At 36.9% G+C, this 12883-nt stretch overlaps 1 protein-coding gene across 6 annotated transcripts in view; it reads right to left on the minus strand.

Annotated features, from left to right (window-relative positions):
• The window catches only part of LOC127432391 (relaxin receptor 2-like), a 72314-nt gene that overhangs the window by 38572 nt on the left and 20859 nt on the right, over positions 1-12883 (minus strand). For 4 of the 6 annotated variants that reach the window (XM_051683416.1, XM_051683415.1, XM_051683413.1 and 1 more), the window contains 4 exons: positions 8368-8511; positions 7372-7449; positions 6623-6728; positions 4826-4897 (listed from right to left, as the gene is read on the minus strand). In XM_051683416.1, coding sequence (XP_051539376.1) covers positions 4826-4897; positions 6623-6728; positions 7372-7449; positions 8368-8511 — 400 coding nt within the window. Of the gene's footprint in view, positions 1-4825; positions 4898-5414; positions 6139-6622; positions 6729-7371; positions 7450-8367; positions 8512-12883 lie in introns of those variants that run through there. The other 2 variants (XM_051683414.1, XM_051683418.1) reach the window with 2 other exon arrangements.

The raw sequence follows: 12883 nt of genomic DNA on the forward strand, positions 1-12883 counted from the left end.
GAGGAGAATTTATAGCTAAAAAGGACTTAAATATTGATCTGTTTCTCACCCACACATCATATCACTTCTGAAGACATGGATTTAACCACTGGAGTCGTATGGATTAATTTTTTGCTGCCTTTACGTGCTTTTTGTAGCTTCAAAGTCCTGGCCACAATTAACTTGCATTGTATGGACCAACAGAGCTGAGATAATCTTCTAAAAATATTTGTTTGTGTTCTGCAGAAGAAAGAAAGTCATACACATCTGGGATGGCTTGAGGGTGAGTAAATGAGAGAATTTTCATTTTGGGGTGAAATATCCCTTTAAGGGTTTTCATCATTTTAGTCACCTTTTTCTATCACTAGTTCATTTTAAATAAGTTTTAAAAGTACATATTTTCCATGAAGTCTCTTAATAAATATGCACTGCTTGCATTATTTTATTTATTTTTTATTTTTTCAAAAAGAATGGGCAAAATGCTGTTTAAAAAAGTTTTAGATGGAGTTTAGCATGTCACTGTGATGAACATTGCAAAAGTATTTTATGTCTACCCATATACTGAAAATGCTGTGCTCATTTACAGTAAATAGAATATATTTTACGTTCGATAGTTAGGTTTGAAAGGATATTTTCAAATATAATCAAATATATATTGATAACAAGTAACAACAACAGTATAATTAGGTAAATGGAATCTCTTCAAATAACATGTAATTTGGCAGATGATGATAATGTGAGCTGGGAATTTAAGGCTCAGAAGAGCTTAAAAAAACTTCAAGCTAAAATGCAATCAAAATCATTCTCTCGGGGGGTACTACACATGAGGGACACTGACCTGTTAAGAAATGCAAAGCTCAAAAGCTCTAATCTGCATTATCAGCTAACACTTCTATATGTGACACTTCACATAAAAAAAAATATCTATGCATTTGAACTGTAAGATAAATTTCCATCAAACTGAATTGCATTATTTGTAAATGATGTACACATTATCCATTTATTTAAAAATAATAAACTTTAAACAAAATTCATTAGTTTTGGAGTTAATTAGACAAATTTTATACTAAAATTAAGCATATTTAAATTAAATAAATCTGGTTTAAAATAATAGTTCAAATCGTACTTCTGCAAGGAGTTTATAAATGTTACATTTTGTGTTTTTTATATAATATAACTTAGTTTACTTGCTAATTTTTATTTATTTCTTATTTACTACAAATTCACTATATAATGCATTTTTATTAAAAATATGTAATTTAAATGGGAGCTTATTTCATTGTCAACAAGCACTGCTGTTTGCTACATTGTTGCACATTTAAAAAAAACATAAAAAAAAAACGTTGACTTTGACTAACAGCACAAACTACCAATGGCACGAATCAGAATTTAGGGAAGAACTGAAGCATTCATGGACATGCTGTGTAGAACAGTGTGTGTGTGACTAAAAAAAAGTGAGCTGACCTCTCTGAGAGGTCACAGATTTATTTATGCTTTGCAATATCTTTTTCTTTCTTTCTTTTTTAATCATTTAATAATTCTTATTTTCTATAATGCTTATGTGCACTACCGTTCAAAAGTTTAGGGTCACTTACTCATTCTTTATTTTATTTTATTTTCACATTTTAGAATAATAGTAAAGTCATCACAACTATGGAATAATAGAAATGGAACTATGGGAATTATGTTGTGACTAAAAAAATCCAAAATAAATCAAAACTATGTTATATTTTAGCATCTTCAAATTTTGCAGAAATGTACTCTTGGACATTTTCTCAACCAACTTCTTGAGGTATCACCCTGGGATGCTTTTTAAACAGTATTGAAGGAGTTCCCATCTATGTTGGGCACTTATTGGCTGCTTTTCTTTATTATTCGGTCCAAGTCATCCATTTCAAAAACTTTTTTTTAAATTTTTTATAACATTTTAGTTTTGTAATTAAATATATTAATATGTTGGCACAATTATATTTTTGTCTACAAAACTAATTTCAAACATCTTGTTCCCCCCTCATCTTTCCATAATTTCTTGCCCTCTCTCTGTGTATACCATTTAAATAAAATAGCAAAAAGGCCATAAAAAGGTTTAGGGATCTAAAGATCAATAGGCCTGAACTGTTGTCAGAGCAACACAGACAGGACGACTGCCATTCAGTTTGGCCCAACTCAGTATATTGGCAGTAATCCATACAGACATTCCACAGACAGTCCCAACAGTACTAGCTGTCCCTTATTTAGTTTTCATCTGCAACTTTAGGGATACTTTATCCTCAATACATCATGTCAATGGAAGTTTTCCGATCGTCACTCATTTATGACAGAGTATCAAGTTTGAGCTTTACCCAGTGTTTAAACTCTGCTAAATAAGTTTTTTTCAGCTGTTTATTATTTCACACACACTAAGATATTATGGCCTATATATACAGTATATAATCTTTCCTATATGTGATGAATCATAGTTTTCCAGTATATGAAAAAAAAAACAGATGTTCCAGACAAAGTCACACACACGCACAGAGATACACACACAAAGGAGCATGAATCTGTGTTTGAAGCTAAGCTCCATATAAAAGCATAAGTGAGGATTTGAGATCCAGGGAAAAAATATTTTCAAACAAAAGATCCTGAAAAGATACACTACCGTTCACAAGTTTGGGGTCACTTGACTGAAATGTTTCTCATAATATTAAAAAACTTTTGATCTGAAGGTGTATACTTAAATGTTTGAAATTAGTTTTATAGACAAAAATATAATTGTGCCACCTTATTAATTTATTTCATTATAAAACTAAAATTTTATTTAAAAAAAAGTTTTTGAAAGGGATGACTTGGACCAGATTCTTAAGAATCAAGAAAAGAAGCCACTAAGTGCCCAACATATAGATGAGAACTCCTTCAATACTGTTTAAAAGCATCCCAGGGTGATACCTCAAGAAGCTGGTTGAGAAAATGTCAAGAGTACATGTCTGCAAATTCTAGGCAAATGGTGACTACATTGAAGATGCTCAAATATAACACAGTTTTGATTTATTTTGGATTTTGTTTAGTCACAACATAATTCCCATAGTCCCATTTATGTTATTCCATAGTTTTGATGACTTTACTATTAATATAAAATAAATAATAAGGAATGCGTAAGTGACCCTAAATTTTTGAGTGGTAGTGTACATTGAAAAAAATTAATAGAGATTAGGCATCTATATATTTGTATTATTTATTTGTTAAATGTAATTATTTATGTCACAGATTTACTCATTTGGGCTAGTTGACATGATTTGATTATGGAGATTTCCAACCCAGTCTCATGAAAATTCGTACATATTTTACGAGTTGGCTATTTCGCATGATTTCGTACGAGTTCGTTCATCTGAATTTGTACGATTTCATTGTGCAAATGCCCGGATGTCTAATGTGGAAGTAAGCGAGAGTTTCGCGCCTTGGCGTTAAGGACATGCATAAGGACATGCATATTATGCCCTTACCCAAACCCCTTACCTAAACCTAACCGATCAATAGAGTGTGTAAACATGATAGGAAGCTGTTGTCTGTGACAGAAGCAAGTAATTGTTGCGTATTAGATGGAAATTATGTCTAGCGACATCATTGGCTGTAGTGAAAGTCGTACGAATTCATACGAGTGTAGTCATATGAAATCCTATGAATTAGCCAAATTTAGAAAAGTCGTATGAATCCTTACGATTTCGCCGTGAGTGTCGGAGATTTCACTTAACAAGGCTTAAAAAGTACTCAAAAATGTTATGTATAATATTGTTACCTCTTTTTTTTAAGTAGACATCACATGGTAATTTTACAGTGTGAGTTTCTTGAGCATTTCATTAGTGCACATTTTATAAATGTTTTACATAATTGTATAATTGTTAATTAAAATGATAAAGCATTGAAAAGCTGAACTGTTAGTCTGTTCATCTAGAAATATTTAAGTAGAGTTACAATTCTAGCATTATTATTTGCCTACCTGTAGGTAGAACCTAACTTGATATGAGAGTAATGGTACTTTAGTATGACATTAAAATGCACTTATTTTTTACAACAAATGTAATGACATGTTCTTGTTATGATGTTGTTCAGCAGTTCCTCAAATCACCCTCAGAGAACAGGGATTACAGCAGTAAACTAAAGTTCTCAGGGCTGAGATATTTCGGTTTATCAGAAACTGGAAATTGCACAGCAACCATAGATTTATATGTCACTGGGAACTGGGAAAACATGGGAAGTGGAAAGCCATAGCAAATAAACTTCAAGTGAAGTCTTTCAGCAATAGCAATGGTCCAACAACAGTCTTAATTTGTCATGAAATTATGTTAGTTTAAAAGGAATGCTCATGTTTTTCCCTTTTCCTTTCTTTTTCTTTCTTACTTGGTAACACTTTACAATAAGGTTATAAATGTTAACATAGTTAATGCAACAGCTAACATGAATTAACAATGAACAATCCTTTTACAGCATTTATTAATAAGGGTAAACTTTCATTTCTACCTACTAATACAGTTTTTACATTTCAAGTTGTATAAATTAGCATTAGCTAATGTATTGTGAATAAACATTAACTATAAACAATAATACATTCATAAATTAACATCAACCTAGATAAATAAATGCTGTAAAAATAGTTGTAAATTTTTACAGTAGTCCATGATACCAAATGCATAAACTAATGTTAAAAATTGCACCTTATTGTGAAGTGTTACCTTTTTCTTTTTTCAGTTAAGAGAGAGAGAAAAAAAACAGTCAGTATAATTTGAACTGGAGTGATTATACAATTGTTTTGATTGAAACTGATCAATTTATGTTGGTGCACTTTCACATTTGATTGACTGATACTCACAGTCTCTGCAGTTGTGTATATTTAGAGAAGATGTAATCATCCAACTTCCTGATCTTATTGTTCTTCAGGGACCTGTAGAAATATAAACATCACTGCATTACTGTCAGAGCTATTACTGGGCAAGTTCACCCAAAAATAATAACTCGGGGGCCTGGGTAGCTCAGCGAGTATTGACGCTGACTACCACCCCTGGAGTTGTGAGTTCGAATCCAGGGTGTGCTGAGTGACTCCAGCCAGGTTGCCAGGGAGGGTAGAGTCACATGGGGTAACCTACTCGTGGTCACGATTAGTGGTTCTCGCTCTCAGTGGGGCGCATGGTAAGTTGTGCGTGGATTGCGGATAGTAGCATGAGCCTCCACATGCTGTGAGTCTCCGTGGTGTAATGCACAACGAGCCACGTGATAAAATGCGCAGATTGACAGTCTCAGAAGCGGAGGCAACTGAGACTTGTCCTCTGCCACCCGGATTGAGGTGAGTAACCGCGCCACCACGAGAACCTACTAAGTAGTGGGAATTGGGCATTCCAAATTGGGAGAAAAGGGGATAAAAAATAAATAAAATAAATAATAACTCAATCATCATTACTCACTCTCTCATCCATAAGATTGTTTGCATCAACAGAATACAAAACAAACATTTAGCTGAACTTACAGGCTGCTCCTTCACATACAACAAGAAGTGAATGGTGTTTCACACATCAAGCTTCAACAAAGACAAAAAGCACCATAAAAGTATCTATACAACTCGAAAGTCCGCTAAAGTCATATGATAGCTTCGTGTGAGGAACAGACCAAAGTTTTAAGATGAGATGCATCATTTTTGCACCAGTGGCAGAAAAACAGCAATGCAAACAGTTTTTCCAATCACTCCCCCATCTTCCATTGGTCAGAAAACAGATAGTCCCACCTGTACCTCACACCATTGGTTAAGCCAATTTTGCTATGTTGTGTTGGTCGGCATACTAAAACAACAGAGCCACAGTATTTACTGTACACTTTTTAGGGAAATCATTCTATGAATGTCTTACTATTATTTGTCTCTGCACATTAAGCTGAGATAAAATCCTGCATCATCCTTAAATCATTATTTGCTGAAAATCCTCAAATTTCATTCAAGCTTATGCACATTCAAATTGCATGGCTTCAGAAGACTTAGCACACAAATACCGCACACAGGTCGTACTGACTACATTTATGTTACTTTTTTGTCCTTCCTGGAGTCCTTCTTCTTTCATGTTCTATGAAAGAAAAACATTATACCGTTTTGTTTTTTTTGTTTTTTTTATCCCTTAAAGGATCCTTGTCATTTAAAAAAAATAAGACAATGTGATTTTCCTGGATACACCTTTAGTAACCACTGATATCAATTATCCAAAATTCCTTAACATCCCCAGAATCCAAAAAAATTATCTTGAGAATTATCATTCTAAAAAAAGAATTACATTTCCATAAAATATTTTTCTTTAAAATACTGCATACCAATCTCAAACACCCCATTCAGATTGTGAAGCTCAACAGCTTGAATGTGCAGCAAACAATAAATCAAAAGCAAAGTTACAACTCATCCGGAAGAACCAAAACATATATAACCAAAGAAACAAAAACAAAAAATCCCCGTCTCAAGCATTGTGCATGGGTTTTCTTTCTTCTGGTACTTGTTCGGTGCAAAGAACCTCTTTATCTCTTTAAGCTCTCACTGTTGTTAAATTTATACTCCTTCTCCAGCTACAGATTAATAACCTCCTGTGGTAGCAGAGGAGTAATGCTCTGTAGATGGCTCCCAGATCCATGTACTTACAACCAAGTCACATTGGAGGAGAGGAGAGGTACAAAATGCAGGTTCACGTCCACACATTCCACTTCAGTCTTCATGCAGACACAGTTCTCCGGGTACAGCTGTAAAACTGCACATGAACAACAAACACAGTCTTGAATTATACTTAACGTTCAATATTTCAAGGCAGTGGTTCTCAGCTGGCTTCGCTTCAGGACTCAGATTTTACATTAGACATCAAGTGACAGTCCCAAAATTTTATTGTACAACAGTGAACAAAAAAGTGAACTGTATGTCAAACTATATTAATATTACCATTAGCTGCATAGGCCCAACAAGAATATGCTAAATTATAACCATGAGAGAGGCTGAATAGCAAGTTGACAGTATTTGTTTCTAAATGTCTCCTGCTCTTGGCAGCAAAATAATTCACCACACAAACACATTGTGGTCGGCATAAACCATATTAATCCTCACTGAAAGGGAACCCATAGAGATCTTCTAAGCACTGGCTTGAAAAAGGCCAGCCGATTACTGATAGCCAATCCTGTAAATTCATAATATACATTTTCAATAGAAGAAAAAATTACAGTATATTTAAATATACTATTATATATATTTAATATGTATATGGGAAAAAACTAGTCTAGCACTTACAGCTGTGTTTTGTGCAAGTTTAATTCCATTTTTGTCCAGTCCAAATATAACATTGTTTATGCTAATCTATGTATTATCTCTTCCAAAAGGAAGTAGAAAAAGACCAGGACACATACAGCAATCGTTAGGAAGATCCTGCGGCTCTGCCTTTTTAATAGTGCGATCAAAGATATCCGCCCATCCACTGTTGTCCCCTGCGGAAAGTGAAATCAAGTCTTTGTATGAGAGAGTCACTCTAATAACATAAAAATAAATGAAATGCAAAAATATAGATGGTCTTTACAAACTAAGAAGGAAGGGCATTAGAATTCCTCACGCCACAAAAAAGTGATTACATCAATATTGAATAAACATCAGTTGCTAATGTGTTTCAAAGTGGATTCAATGTTGACAATAAAGTTGTTCTGAACCTTACATTTTCTGACTATTTAGAATGGTTTAAAATGGTTTATAAATTGAGAATTGCTTTTAGTGCAAAATGCAGATGCATGGTTTGACATAACTACATGAAGAAGGCTGAATTCATGAATGGTAATTACTGTAACAAGTGCAGATGTTCCACACTGATTTGGCATTGGGATACATAATCAAGATCTATCTAATCATTATGTAACCTTTTAAATTAAATTATTGATTAAGCCAAAGATCAAGTGTGCAGAGCTGTCAGAGAAGTCAAAACTAATACATCAACAATTTGGCATATTAAGACAAGATATCAGAAATAAGCTGTATAAAATAATTTACAGTAAACAATAAAAATGTCAAAATAGTGCATTTATTGGCTCCTCTGAATAAAGTAATATCACTCTACTGCAATGACAGCAATTTGTGTGATGTTTGTTCTTTTTTGCTCAATTCACACACACAACTTCACATGACTTCATCCTTAGCCCTGCCCGAATAAGCAAGTACTCTGTAAAATGTAAATTCAAATAAAATCATCAAGAGATGTTGCAAATCATAGCCTGTATCAGAAGTATGCGTTACATATTTTAATATCATCAGGTTTGGTTGAGTGGGCTAAATGTCCTATGCCTCCATTTTATTGCATCAGATAAATTTGCTGCAGTTATCAGCATTGTGAAAAAGCTAAGAGAGTTGAACGGCCTCACCACAATGCTCCTCATCCGCTCCGTTCTTGCAGTCTTTGTGGCCGTTACACTGGAGGACTTGGGGCAAACACACACTAATGTTTGCACAAGGGAACTGGCCAAGGGGGCAGCCTTCTGTCACCACCCTGCTAGTCATCATGGATGCTGATGCCGGCAATGAGAAGAGGGCAGAGGAAGGAAGAAAAGAAGGGAAAGACATCAGTTAAATAAGCAGAAGTTTAAAATTCAGCTGTCAATTTATCTTTGGAATTTCCAACGTTGTTGTGTTATTAAGGGATGACAATTTCAGTTTTGTGCATTTTGACTATGGTAAAGATGGATAGATGGATGGGTGGGTGGGTGGGTTGGTGGATGGATGGATGGATGGATGGATGGATAGATAGATAGATAGATAGATATGTAGCCATGTGGAGAAATTTCATGGTATTTAAGTGTAGTCATAAACTGGATGTGGCCCCTTTAAGAGTTTTGTGACACCCGCTTTCCGACACTCTTTCGTGTTAGAAGAACATATATTGTGCAGTAGAGCTCCCGGTTTTGTTCATCGGTTAATAATTCTTTGGGTAAATATTAAATTTTACACAAAATGCTCATAAATTGCATTAAATAGAAGTTGTATGTTAAAATTGAGTTCTTGTTGTGGATTATTTTTGAAGAATGCATATGGATTGAATGTGTGGAGTTTTTGCACATGCAAAACTGGGTATGTAAATGTAGTATTAATCATATCTTATTTAAAGATTTATAGCCCAGATTGTTTTCCAATTAAGTGAGCATGTGTAATGAGAATTCTATTGTTTTAAACTGCAATACTGAACGTGTCCTTAAAGCCTGGTTAAAAATACATAAAATGCTTTGAGTGATTTAAGCATGTGTTAAATGCATAAAATACTGTGAGTGTTTAAGCATGTGTTAAATGCATAGAATGCTTTGAGTGATTTAAGCAAGTACTTGAATGTATAAAATACTGTGAATCATATAAGCATGTATTAAGATGATATATGCTGAAGCATGTGAGTAGGCTAACGCCCTGTTTGTATTTTTATTTTTATTTATTTTTACATTAGCCTCTACCGTATTTCAGTGAACCATATTTCATTACCGTGTTTCATTTTCATATTTCATTTCCGTTTTTCATTTTACTATATATATACGGCCCCATCGACTGCTGTTTTTAATTATTTAAACAGCCGTCAGAATAAAACCCCAAAAAGATATTTTTGTATCCTGTGGCGATTATTTTCAACCCACCGGCTACAGATGGATGGATAGATAGATAGATAGATAGATAGATAGATAGATAGTGTAGGGCTTTACTGGTTGTTTAGATCAGTGTTACTATCAGAAATAATTGGTAATTATTTCTTTAGTTATTAATTAATATTTAAATTAAATAATAGAATGTAATTCATTAAAACCTCATATGGGGCTCCAGTAAATGTAGTGCGCTACGTTTAGGAGCGGGTTTGGTTATTAGCAATAATTAATAATGATCAAAGGTAATTATTAATTATTAAAATAAATAGAACATTGATTTGAATCAATGTTAGCTTTTTTAATCCTTTAAATCATCAATTATCAAAGATAATCATTAATTATTAACATCGATGAAACATTGATTAAAATTAACACTAGCTTATTGATTCTTCAAATTCAACAATCATCAAAGATAATTATCAATTATCAAAAATCAATAGAATATTAATAAGGATTAATATTGCCAGGGCACCACCCTGGAATCAGGGACTAATAACCAGATAGTATAACAGTCTCAATATTAGATTGTTCTCTTAGGAAAATCGACATCCGAATATCGATTTTCGAAAAGAAACAATAAATGAAGGCTTCCCGTCAGCATGACACAGGTGTATGCAAAACAAATCAAAACACTTCTCTTTGAAATATAACAAAGTTTATTTATGCAGTAATATCAATTAATAATTAATACAATGCAGTCAATAAACTTTCGACTTACAACTACAAACTAAACAGTGATATGATTAGATATGGTAACCAAAATAATCCTGTAACACATGAGGGTGTCTATGTGTGAGAGAGAGTGTGTGTGTGTGTGTGTGTAAGGAGGGACGCGCACAAAATGGCGGACATGACTCTCGGTACGGCTGCTGATTCTCGGCAGGCTGGCGGAGAAATCAGCGACGTCGAATTGATTGAAGATGGAAGATAAATCTTTTATCTCTTCACTTCTGCAGGCAAACGGATGAGGATGCGGATTGCTCAGCGGTCTCCTTCGGTTCCATTAGAGTGTTCGGTGGAACACAGAATAATCTCAACTCATCCAGCGAGATGGAGATTGTATGGCCACAGTTTCAAGTCGGACATTACTTCCTTGTGCCATGAGGCTACACCTGAGAGCAGTGATGAGCTGCATCTATGCACGGCGAGCAAAGTTGCTGGAAGCAAATCCCGGAAGCATCTCAGAGTTATTTCTACTCCTGATGACATCATGGTTGAGGGCAGTTCTGTTGTGTGCCTCATCCAATAGGAGTTGAGAGTTCGATCCTTTAGTGAGCAAGGCTTCATGGGATTTGTAGTCTGTTTTGGATTCATTTTGTTTGTTTTTGGCACGGTTTTTATCAGTAAGATTTATGACTTTGTATGTGGGCCTGAGTTAGGTTTTACGACTGTGTTAGGCCTGCCTTTGTCTTCTATCTGAATACATGAGGCCCAACAACAGATAGATTGATAGATAGATAGATATATAGATTCCAGTTCAGAGAGGACAAAGATGATTTGCTGTTTAATTACTGCCGTGCTTTGTGCTTGCATCAGGACATTGTTGAATTAATGGAAGTCCTCTAGCAGCATCACTATGGAGAGCCCAATCCAATGCAAACCAAACAATTTAAACCAGCTAGAATGTGGCTGCCAAAATTTGCTGCAGCAAACAAAGCAATGACACAACAAGACAAGCTCGTTCACAGAGTTTGCCAACATTCGCTATATTTTACTCTTGGAAAATATGAATTAGACGAAGATGTGGCTCCCTACTGGGTGTAATCATTCTGTTTATCTGAATTTAAAAATAGAGCCATTCCACCAGAGAACCTAATAAAACATTCAACACAAAGGAACCACTATTTTTTGTAATAAAATATAACTCCCTAAAAGCTTAACTTTGCATAATAAATACCCTTGTTTGTGTTCTTTTCTTATATGTGCTCACTAACACTGATCACAAAGTGGATTTGTGATAAATTGTGGCCATGGTCTTGCTTGTGACAGCCCCTGGGCGCTTCGGCAGAAATAAAAGAGTATATTTCTCTAAAAGAGCGGCACACACGGAACGTATTTTTAAAGACGCGTCTTTTTAAAGATGCCTTTCCTTTGTGTGTTATTCCTGGTTGCGCTCGTTATCTCTTGCCTTCTGACAGTCACGATCACTGTCTTTCGTGTCTGGGCACTGCTCACGTGGAGACAGCTTTCATGGATGGGTCATGTACTCATTGCGAGAACATGTCCATGGCAACGATGCGGTCGTGGCTTACCTTCGTAAGAAAGCAAGCCACCCCAGAGGCTCCCCGCCTCGGTCCTTCTACTCACAGGTATGAAGCCAGCGCGGCTAGCACTGGGGGCGATTTGGGGACCCCAATGGGACCACCTCCGCCGGGTATACCTCCACGAACCTCCCATTCCCCAGCATGCTCGTCTGCCCTGATCGGGCTTCCGGATGAGTCTGCCGGCTCGTCTCACGGCGAGTTCGACCTCTTATTCGGAGCCTGCGAAGGTGATGAGCTCTCGAGCACAGCATCAGAGAGCGGGCTCATCCAGTCGGATGTGGAAGCCTCAGCTGGGTTCCTCCCTTCGGGTCCGGCCGCCCAGTCACAGGCTGACGCGGAGATGACGACATGCTTTCCCGGGCAGCCGCGAGCGTCGGGCTAGAGTGGAACCCTCCGCTCTCCCCTGAACCCTCGCGGCTCGATGATTGGTTCCTGGGCTCACGGCGCCGCTCAAAGCCACGGCCCGTCCCCGTTCCTTTCTTCCCAGAAGTGCATGAAGAGCTGACAAGGTCGTGGGAGGCACTTTTTACTGCCCGATCCCAATCTTTCAGCCTCCCTGCCCTCACTGCCTTCGATGGTGGGGCGGCCAAGGGCTATTCGGCAATCCCCTGGTGGGTAAAGGCGCTCGCGGTGCACCTATGCTCACAGAGCACCGCCACCTGGCCCGTCCAAGGCCTGTAGGTTTACGCCATCTCTGACAGCCAAGGCCTATGGTGCCACTGGACAAGCCGCCTCTGCCCTGCACGCCATGGCTCTCCTGCAAGTCTGCCAAGGCGCTAAAGGAACTGCACGAAGGTAGTTCCGCTCCAGGATTGATGCAAGAGCTGCGCTCGGCGACCGACCTCACTCTCCGGGGTGACGAAGGTCACGGCGCAGTCTCTCGGGCGGACGATGTCCACCTTGGTGGTCCAGGGGCACCACCTTTGGCTCAACCTGGTCGAGATGGGAGAGGCCGACAAGGCACGGTTCCTTGCTGCCCTAATTTCCCAAGTTGG

The sequence above is a fragment of the Myxocyprinus asiaticus genome, chromosome 42 (assembly GCF_019703515.2).
Source record: "Myxocyprinus asiaticus isolate MX2 ecotype Aquarium Trade chromosome 42, UBuf_Myxa_2, whole genome shotgun sequence".
NCBI lineage: Eukaryota > Metazoa > Chordata > Actinopteri > Cypriniformes > Catostomidae > Myxocyprinus > Myxocyprinus asiaticus.